Source organism: Ciconia boyciana, chromosome 6, assembly GCF_034638445.1.
Source record: "Ciconia boyciana chromosome 6, ASM3463844v1, whole genome shotgun sequence".
NCBI classification, from domain to species: Eukaryota; Metazoa; Chordata; class Aves; order Ciconiiformes; family Ciconiidae; genus Ciconia; species Ciconia boyciana.
The window spans coordinates 12,633,371-12,644,499 of NC_132939.1; the positions used below are offsets into that span (position 1 = coordinate 12,633,371).

An 11,129-nucleotide genomic window follows, 5' to 3' on the forward strand; every position below is an offset into this window, starting at 1 on the left:
TCCAGGCCGCCCCATGTGATAGACATGACAGAAAAGCACTTGCTGCAAACAGGGAAACAATACCATATGAAGAGCTTATGCAACAGGATACTGAAAAGACTTCTTTCTTTTGGCTTGTGTGTATTTATCAGGGAGTGCGAATCAGCCTGTAAAAGCTTAATTTGAAGAAGTGAAAGGAGCAGATGATTGCTCCTACATTCACAAAGGTGCTGAGTGTTCTAACATGTCCTATCAAGGCCATTCTTACTTATGGCTTCCTGATAAAGACTGTTAACAAAAGCTGCAAAAAGAAGGGTCTTCAGCATGACTCTTGTTTCAAGTTTTTCCTCCTTGTCGTTTAATCTTCTCAATATCCGTCTCCTGGACTATAACATACTGAAACTGGAAATGCATTTACCCATTGCATACTGTAAACAAGCATACTCAAGCTAGCTTTGATTTAGAGCAGGAGTGCTGATAATGCTGGTGGAAGCATAGGCTTTTGCTCTTGAAAAAGCGCTTAGGGAATGGGACAGTTCTGTTCAGCCCATCTGCTTTGCCACTATCAATGCACAAGGCAGACAGATTATGCTGCAGGTGTCAGACACAGACTCAAAGGGGAAAGAATGCATCAGGTGTGACTAACTTGTCACATTGTAAGTGATGATCTCTCAAAGGCAGAAGGACTAGGAATGCAGTGCTGGCAGGCAGGGCAAATCTTTTGGAAGAACAGTCCGGGTTCCTGCTTTGTTCCATCCTAGGGTGGATTCTTTTCCTTTCCTGGTGTTGACGCCATGAGAAACCTTGATGTTTCCAGTCCTCAGCTGGGAAATAAACTTAAAAACTGGATGCACATGTTTTCCTTATGCACTGGGCAACGACATTGCTTTGTCGTGAGTGTGTCAGTGACTGTACTAGAGTTGTTATATTTCTGGTTTTTAGAGATTTCCCAGGAGTTTGATGGTTCTGGGAGATTTCAGACCTATTTTGATTGTTTATGTGTGGATCAGTTTTGCAGCACATGAGCAGTTACTTCATATCTGAAACAAATCAGACTGAATATTTATGTTGCTGAGCTGTTCTGTATGCTCTACGTATGCAGGGTTTCTCTTCATGCAGAGTAGAACAGACATGAAGGAACTCCAGACAATTGTTCAAAAACCTCAAATTCAGTATAAGCCAAAACAAAATAAGAAAGGTGAGGTTCAAGTTTCAGTTCCCATGCCTCAAGAAGTCTGAGTCAGATTTTACTTGAATGGGAACATTTGGCCAATTTCTTGCTTTTCTGTTAACTGCTTCTCATTTTGCCATGGTTGATGCAAAGAAACTAAAGAAATTAAATACAGCCACATGTGTTGGGGTTTTTTTCCTTTTAAGTCTTTCTGTGATGCATTAATGCTTGAGAAGGACAAAAAAACATTACTGTAGAATGAGTACCTTGAGGAATTAAATATCACAAAAGTGAGAAGTATTAAACTAAAGGTAACCAGTAGCCTGAAGGGGCAGAGAAGGAAAAAAAGAGAAACATACGTTGGACCATCTGCAAGTAGAGCAAGAACGTGGCTCAGGTCAAGGGTATAGGTCTCCAGGTCAGGATATGGCAGACTCCGAGGCTCATTGAGTTCCATCATTTCTTTGTTATCATAAACAAAGGGAATGCCACCTTTTATCTTGATAACATAATCCAAATTGTCTGGAGCATCATCAAGATTGTAAGGATCTTCATTTTCTTCTGGGGGTGAATGGAAATCTGGAAATAAATTTACATTACATTTAGAAGAAATAACTTACAGAAAAGGCAAAATAATTATAAAGAGGACTTTCTGCTTCTATAATGCTTCATTTCTAACAGATCTTAATGCTTTCATTAAAATAATTTTCAGTTACTATAAAAGATCTGTTGATACAACACAGCTTTATTCTGACACTTTAATTGCAGTCCCTCTCTAAGCTAAGTGCCTACCTTAATTCAAATATTATACATTATTACAGTTCTCTGAACCAATGTATAAATAGATTTAATAGTATTCTTTATCAATGTATGATGGCACAAGTTTCAAAATAAGTTTCGAGAAGTATTTGAATTAGGATGGTTGAAAGTACAGTTGAGATTTTTGAACAATAAAACAGTTGTTGAATTCATACCCACCTTAATTATTTTCTTTTCACCTTCTGACTCACTGTAGTAATTTTGGAAGTTAGTATTTAAGCACACAGTAATGCAGCTGTTCTCATATTGAAACATCAGTCAGAAAAGAACAGGCTGTACCTTACTTCACCTCTGCCCTTCCCACAATCCGATGACCTAGACTAGTGCATACATACTAGGACTGTTTCCTCTTTCTCTACACCATTAGTGAATGTACTTCACTCATGGTAGAGCAGGAAATAATTTAAGACTCAATGCTTCTCACTCTGACCAAGGCAATGGTTGGTTTTTTTGTGTTTGATTGGGTTTTTTTCATTTGTGTTTTTTGTTTGTTTGTTTTAAATAAAACTCCTTATTTTTCTGTTTAATTGCTTTTGAATAGAACCAAGAAGTGCAGAAGCCAGAGATAGTACCACACAACTCTAGTTTTCCCCTTGGCCTTCTGATCATGACCGAAATCACGAAGTACCAGAAGCACAGTTGGGATTTGTTCAGTACAGTTTTGTAATCCCTTTACAAAATTACAATTATTTTTTTTTTTCTGCGAATCAGGTAAACACACATAATTCTGGGAGATTCAGCTTATGTGAACACTCAAACATCACTCATGCTAGTGAATGTTCATCGCTTCTTTTACTATCTTACTAATGCAACTAGCATAAATGTAATTGAGACACTTATTTTATGTCAGCTGAACTACATTCTTGGGCTCAGTCTTATCACTGAGATTTCTTCTTTTACCTGTTCAGTTAAGCCAAGACAGAAAAGTAATTAACCAGTCCTTTTATTCACCTAGAGCACCTGAATGTACATTATAAACTGATACCATTCTTATCTCTAATATTCATAACTATCCAGCTCAAACTTGTGCTAATTAAGACATTGTGTAATGAGATTTTATTGTTTATATCATAAGTTTAAAATAATAACTGTAAAAAAGCTATTAACCTAATAATAGCTTGGAAATATCTCCCTGGCAGCTGTTCCAAAATATCTTTTCTGTCTTGAATATTCAGTATACTGTCCTCTTTACACTCTTTCTGTATAACAAATGCTTCAAAACATGTTAGTTCACCCTCTTTCAACCACTGAGCTAGAGGGCAATTGACTTGAAATGTCACTGTATGGCTGAGAATACACTGCCAACAATATGGACACATCTACAGTGGCACATCTGTACAGACCAACTGTTGCTCCTCACATGCTAATCCAAAAACTAGCAGTGCAAAGTTTAATGCACAAGCAAAGCATTCAAGACACAACCCACCTAAGTGACAAATATCATTTGTGACATATATAGTAGGGAATATGTTCAACCTATTAAGCCTTGTTGAGAGATCAGAGTCTATTAACCCAGGCAGAATGCCCAACAAACATGACTATACAGCTTCCAGTCTTGACCTGGTAAGCGTACCATGCCTATGAAATTACTGACTTGGGGCTTGCTAACTGGTATGTCTGTATCGTGCTTCAATTTACAATGTAGATGAGCTCATAATCCTGTTTATTTCAGCATGCCAAGATCAGGAGGAATGACTTTTTGCTTTAAACCATACACATATATCTTTTTTCCTGGAGGAACGCAAGTGTACTACTTACCATCCCATTTGCTGCAAAACAAAAAATAATCAATGAGCATCTAGTATGTTTTTTTAGCTTTTGACAGCTTCAAAGTTTCAAATTAGACACGGGATTCATATCTTAGGTCTGTCAGTGATTCTCCACCACTTACTAACAGAATAAATTACTGAAGCAAAGACACTCAGAAGAGATCATCACAAAAATCCAACTTACCTTTACTACAGCAGTGCATGTGTTTAATTGTATATTTTAAAAAGAAGAACAAGGATATTCACCTGGATACACTTCATCTTCAACCTTCCATTTTTCATCTTGCATGCTACACAAATACTGAGATGTTGTTCTTGGGAAGCGATGGTAGGCAAGACGTGAATACTTTTCTCGAATGAGAAGAGCTTTCACCAGGCTCTTGGCAGCCTGTTCATAATCATCAACTGTAACCTAAAAGGAAAGCCTGGATAAATACTGACAAAAATAAAACAGCAGTTTTAACAACAAACTGAATCCACACCGGTAACAAGGAGACTGAATTTCCAGAAATGTAAGTGTATGTGGCTTGACCATAAGGATCTTACCCAAGGTCTCAGGAAGCCAGTGACAGAAGTAGAGTCCAAATACAACGTGCAAAACACACACAGACAGATATTTTTCTCCTACCATATATTACCCATTTATTTAGTGCCTGATTATGTTTTTATCCCTTTGATTTATTTTTTATAAAAAGTATAAAACGACCTGACCTTGACTTTAACTGTTTTACAAATCAATGTGTTCACACAGCAATTTACAGTTTATTGTAGAGAGCCATAATATACTGGCATTTCACCCTTTATACACATTAGCTGCTTGTGGTTTGGGATTCTGCCCCTCCCCCCCCCAATACAGAAAGGGGGGAAAAAAAAAAAAAAAGGTTTCTTACCCCTGCACAGTAGTCCCCACTAATTGAAACTCTCTGAAACTCTGGTACATCATATGGCACTTGGACTGGCAGAAAAGCACTTGGAAGAACTGGTGTTGCAGGAGACAGAACAGGATTGGCTGATGGTGCTTTCCATTCCTGAGACGGAATTTGTAATGACAAAGACTGGGATCGAATCATCTTGAAACTTTTCTTCCTACAAATTCATGGTATAAAGCATAAAATAAGCCACGGTATAAAACATTGAATACACAGGAAAACTGATTACACCAAATACATCACCGCCTAAGAAATTTTACAGATTAAATCTCTCATACCACAGGAAAAATGTCAGTCACAAGATATTTGTGCTTTTAGCTTTTTTTCTATTGATATTTCACATGATATGCGCTACAAACAATTGCACTTACCCTCCACACTAACACAATATGCTATAATTTATTTATAATCACTAAGATGCCCTAAGGTTTGTTTGTTTCATTTCTTACAAATTCAGTTTCAGCAAGTCACTGCACAGAAGGAAAATGCGATCACTGTGCTTACTTTAGTAGGAGTTGATTCTTAGAGACTGGCAGCATCAGAATTCATGAAGTACCAGACAGAAACAAGTGAATGTTACATACAGGAAGTTGTTATAAGTTATCATGCTATTACACACTCCTTTCTTTCTTCCCAAAACATGCATGATCTAAAAACTCATCTAGTTATCAGAAAATTATGCATCAAAATTTCACATATAGTGATTCAGTTAAACTTGTAAGAAAAAGGATGGGCACATAGTTATTCCTTAGGCAGTGTTTGATGAGACTTGAGCAAAAGGCTAATGTTGGTTATCAGAGTAATAACATAGCATGGCTTTGATATGCAAGTCCATTCCCCCCCTCAGAGCACTAAATGGCTAACCCCCACAGATTTAAACTTTTGCCCTTTCTCACCAAAACTGTGATAGATGTGTACCTTAGAAAAAACAGCTAAAAAAGAATGCTGTATTTTTCAGTGAGGTAATTTTAATACCTCAAGTGAAGTTTTGCAATATCTCTTAATTAATTTTCCTTACTCAGTTTAAATGTATTTTAAATATTCATGTAATAAATAAATATAATGTTGTAAAACTACCTGTGATATCACTTTCTTTTGCACTGTGGAAATACTCCCTCATTTTATGAACTAGATGCCAAAACCTTAAAATGTTAGTAAGAACCACTAGCAAAGAAAAAGGAATACTGGAATACTCTCTGGAAGTTGCATATTACTTCTGTGACATTCTGAAGAATAAGAACATGCAGCACTGGTACGATTAATACCCTATGACCAATGTCCATCCTCTCTTAAGTACTTGTAGCCACCTTTGAAATCAGTATGAAATTCTTGAAAGGCAGTGTTGGATCAACTGCAACTGACAACAGAAGTTTTACTCATGTAACCGTCCCTGAAGAATACTTCAGTCCTGTAGGACAGGGACAAATACTTGTTCTGTTCCCACATGTAAACAACATACATATAATATCCCACTTCCCACAGTTAAACTTGTACAAAACTTGAGGTACAGTTTCAGAGACCATATTTCTATAAGACAATTTCCAAAATTAAAAGTGAAACTTATTAGTTGTTTGAATGAAAACATCTAGTTTTCCCTTCTGTGCTTGTTTATGTCTATGAACATGCCAACTGGGAAACGAACTTGCACAATTCAAAACCAAAAGTCTCAGCCTGTATCATCAGTGTGTCATGCCTTAATTTAACTAAGTTGAGTCTTCTCCCTTCTGTTCCAGAAATATGATGCCAAGCATTGCCCAACTGATTGTCTGCAGCTAACTGGGTACATGTGTTTAGCTATCACTTTCAAAGGCTTCCTTGTTTGCCTGCTTTTTGAAGAGTCTGTACACATCCAAGCCATTTGGTGTCAGACTGTTGCTCAGCTCACATGACTCTAGGAAATAGTCTAGCCAGGCAACTGAAGTTAAGATACTGGAACAGCCTAACAGGGTAAGGCTACCTCTCTCACAGAAGAAAATCATAAACCAAATCAAGTTTGGCTTCATTAGATTCATGGGTAAACCAAAGGTGGACTGTACTTTTTTTTTTTTTTTGGAAAACTCCAAATGTGCCCTTTTATGGCTGATAGGGGTTAGATTTTATCTCTGTGAGTTAAGGAAACCTACAAATAACCTCATTATGCCAATACCACTTTTCACCTTCTCTCTTAATGTTAAATGTCAAGTCTTTGCTTTGATCTATTTTTACAGAGACTAAAAGAAGTATCATACCACTGTCATTTTCTCTGTGTTAAAATTTTCCGTTTCTCTGAATGAAACTAGAATAAAGGGTGGGGGGGAAGTGTTTCTTTTTCTGACTCTTTTTAAATTAAAGAGTCTTAGGGTCGTGTTCACTTCTACCCAGCTATGGTGTTTGTTAAACTTACATAAGCAATATCTATGCTATTGCTGGAAACAGCTCAGACAACCTCACCAATCCAAGCTCCCTAGGGCCCATCCCCTCACTCTCTGCATAGCACAGAAGGACATCACACAGGTGCCCTTGGTACCTGCTGTTGACCTTTCTCCTGAAGTAACAAGAGGCAGAATGTTGTTTGCCAGATATTTCAATATTAACTCAAACTCATTTAAAAAAACTATCTTCCACTAAGAAAGCAACTACTGAACAAACCTTTTAGCTGTTTCCACAGACTGTTGTTCTGCCAGTTCCTTCTGCAGTTCCCTTTCCTTGGCCTCTTTCTGCCCAATAGGGCAGTCTTCGGGCACAGTGAATAGTGACAAGGCATCTTTGCTGTCTTCTTCTCGGAGAACTTTAGCAAATACCTTCTCTGCTAGAAGTCGCACATGCTCATCAACCTCAGAGATGTTCAGCTTTGGAAACTGTCTGGGCATCTCGGCTAATAAGGAAGACAGTTGACAAAGTTATAACTACAATAAGAACAAAGATACGTGAGAGACTGGGCTTTTTTTGTGGTACACCTATCAAAATTAAGAGCTTAGAGCAAAACCAGAATAAAGCAGAACAGCTACGCAGAACTTAAACTAGTATGCAGTACACAAGAACCGCAAGTATCCACTGAGCATCTTTACTTGTGGAGCCATGCCAATTTGTGGATCAGGAACTTCTTGGTATACTCATGAAAATTCCTAAGATATGTATGTACAGATTTGCCAGTAGATTCCACTTACCTGCGTAATCAGATAAACTGTTATTTGCGATATAATGTACACTTAGCTGTATGTACTTGCACTGAACTTGGAAATCACATTCACTCAGTTGCCTGCCTTCTTCCCTGCTCAGTCACTTCAAACCAATTTTAGAGCCACAAGCAAGTTAGAAAAGAATGTTGCACATTTCTACCTCACCCCATCCTTTCAAAAATAAGAAAGCCATGGAGCTCTGTGAAGTAAAATGGTGGCACAATAGGAGCAAATATGGTGTAGTTAACTCAGTGATTTTTTTTTCTTTTTTTTTTTTCAGTAGTTCATATCCTGCTTTTGAATTGTATGTGGGTAGCAGATAGGATATGGACTTTAATTTCTGCTTGGCATTTAAATATAAAACATATTTTTAGAAAAATAATATTTTAAATTTTTATTTAAGTAGCCTTTCATCACAAAATATTTCTACTTTGTTATAGCAGCACTACTGAAAATACCATCTTTAGTGTTTCTTCTGTAGTTTCATGGCTTTATTTATATTTCATTCTCATACAATCCAAAATGTGAATTTAGACATATCTGGTAGCATTCTGGAGGGAACACAGTGCTTGTAAGCTACTGACCAGCTTTATTTATTATGCACTATAAAGCCTTTTGAATGCCTTCAGTATGATAGAGTTTGTAACAAATAAGAATAAATTCTTATTACATAAGTTAAAAATAGCAATGAACATGTCACAACAAATGGATCCAAGCACTGCCAGAATGTGAAGTCTGGGTCCAAAACTGGCATTTCAGAATCGGTTTTGCTTACAAAAACATAAACATATTTTATAAGATGGTATCCATTTAAATAACAATGTATGCTGAAAGTCAGCATTAAGCATGGAAGATTTTAATCGCTCCAGGCATAACTTATCAGGGCCCCCATTTTACAGTGTTTCTGTAGGCACGCTGCAAGTTCCACATGTTGATATGTGATCCTTTTGATATGTGATCCTGTTGTTTTCAGCCTAAAAGATTCTAATTAATGTCCACCTGTTTTCACAGTTGCTTTGAGAACACTTTTGCTTTTATTCTAAAAGCAAATATAGTATGAAAAGGTGATGAGAGATATATTGGACAATAACACAGCAATTTAGTGATCAACTACATGATTTTGCAAGAACCAATTCACAGCCCAGTGGAAAAATGTCACTGGTTTTAAAGAACTGTGGAACTGACTCTGTGCAGGTTTTCTGCCTGGAGAGTATTTGTTTTGCAATTAGTATTAAGTCTTTGTAAAATCAAGTATAACTACCTAAAAAATATAAAAATACATACATGTTTAGCTGAATGATTCAATGACAATGCACTACGATGTCTTAGAAGCATCCAAACTTAGATTTGGTTTCTCAGTTTCAAACCTCAATGAAGTCATGGGAGTCTTTCCACTGACCTCAATGAACACAGTTGTCAGCAACAGTAACTGCCATACACGCAGTTGCCAGCAACAAGGGCCTTTTGGGCCACTTCAGCCAGGCAAGAACAGTCTTTAGATTTACTTGACTACAGTAAGAGTGCTAGCAATAATAGTAAAATATGGAATAATAATGTTTTTTCTGCTGCTAAATCAGTGATTAAAATGTTTTCAGCACTAGCCGATGAGGACAGGAAAAATCAATTGGTTGTATGTTTATCATTGGCTGAGCATTTTCCTAGTATAAATGAACTTTTTGTTAGAGAATTGTGATCAGAAACAGAGATACAGTAGGAAATACATTGCACGAGAAACCACACTGTATTTTAAATCATTACAATAAGATAGTGAAGAGTCAGAATGTATAGATACAAGTACGATCCTGTACTGAGACCAAAGGTTTTTTCTTTCTTACAGAACTTCATCTTACGTTGTCTGCTCAAGCAAATGAGAGACTAAGGCACAAAACACTTTGAAAGGTAGGTTCACCCACATCACTGCTAGCTTATGTCACCGAAATGAGTTTAATAAACCTAAAATAGTCGTGAGGCACTTCATGCAATACTCATGCAAGCTGTGCCATCCCGAACTGGAAGAGGGATGAGGATCTTGTATCCAGTATCCTTCTATAGAAGTGCTGTCCTTTACCCAAGGTGAGCGACTGGGAAAGCGACAACTAGACATCTTAATGGGATGGGGAGGGAGTATGAATGCCATCCAGCAAACAGCAAATGCTCTTTTCCTAGATATCTCTCACAGAAAGGCCACTTTCATTGCTCTTTAGTTCTGCACCTTTGTGGAAGAAAAGAAAGCTATTTCTCTTGAAACATGCTGCATAAAAAATGATGGAATGATTATTTTAAAAGCCATTATTGATCAGAAACTTAATGGGCTTGAATATGTAATGACCACACACCACGAAAACAACAACCGCCGCCGCCTCCAAACCCCCACGGATGGTCAGCGCGGGGAGCCGCATCCTGCCGCCGCGAGCAGGTGGGCCAGGGCCCGGCGCGGGGCCCAGCCCGCGGGCGCTCCCGCCGCAGGAGCCCCGGACACGGCCCTCCAGGGTCCGTCCCCGCCGGAGAGGCGGCCAAGGTCACCACCACCGCGGGCAAGCCCGGCACGGCGCTGCCTCCTGCCTCGAGACTTACCTAGCGCCCCGGGGAAAGCCATGCTGAGGCAGGGCCGGGCCACGCCACCGGCGCTCCCGCCAGCTGGAAAGCCTGTCAGAAGCAGCCGGTGGAGGAGAAGGAGGTGGAGGCGGCGGAGGGAGGAGCTGCTCCTGCCAGATGCTGCCGCTCCCCTCTGCCGCATTCACCCACCGGCCGGCCGGCCGCCCCGGTACCGCGGTACCGCAGTGCCGCGCCGCCCCTTCCCCGGCCCTTTATGGCCGCCGCGGCCCCCGGGCGGAGAAGCCCGCACGCCGCACCCCCGGCCCCGCCGGGGCGGCCAGCCGCCCCCTGGGCGGCAGCACCGCGGCCTGGGGCGGCTCCGCAGCAGGTGGGGCAGGGAGCAGGCGGAAGGAGGGCGCTGAGACGGGGGGAGGCGGGCGCGGGGTGCAGCCCCCCTGCCGGGCGAAGCGCCAGCTACAGGGGCAACCCCCGCCTCCCTGCTCCGCGGAGCCGGCGCGGCGAGGGGGGCTGCCCCGCTCCACCCAGCCGTGGCGCGGGGGGCCGTTAACGGTCGCCCTGACGGGGCGGGGCGAGGAGGGGCGCGCGCCCTGTCCGTACCTCTTTGAGGAGACTCCCGCTCGGGGCGGCGGGGGTTGTTTCTCTCGGGCGGAGGAAGCCGTATCGGGCACTGTCTGGCGCCGCTCGTCCCGCGGCTGCACCTGCGGCGACGGGAGTGGCGGGGGCAGGGGCGGCGCCTCCCCCGCGGGGC

At 40.7% G+C, this 11,129-nt stretch overlaps 1 protein-coding gene across 4 annotated transcripts in view; it reads right to left on the reverse strand.

Moving 5' to 3' along the window:
- AMPD3 (adenosine monophosphate deaminase 3) overlaps positions 1-11,093 on the reverse strand; it is a 37,132-nt gene extending 26,039 nt beyond the window's left edge. For 3 of the 4 annotated variants that reach the window (XM_072865753.1, XM_072865752.1, XM_072865756.1), the window contains exons 1-5: positions 10,400-10,732; positions 7,296-7,521; positions 4,629-4,824; positions 3,985-4,150; positions 1,510-1,729 (exon numbers count right to left, since the gene is read on the reverse strand). In XM_072865753.1, coding sequence (XP_072721854.1) covers positions 1,510-1,729; positions 3,985-4,150; positions 4,629-4,824; positions 7,296-7,521; positions 10,400-10,562 — 971 coding nt within the window. In that variant the 5' untranslated portion in view covers positions 10,563-10,732. Of the gene's footprint in view, positions 1-1,509; positions 1,730-3,984; positions 4,151-4,628; positions 4,825-7,295; positions 7,522-10,399; positions 10,733-10,978 lie in introns of those variants that run through there. The other variant, XM_072865755.1, reaches the window with a different exon arrangement.
- Positions 11,094-11,129: the final 36 nt, after the last annotated feature.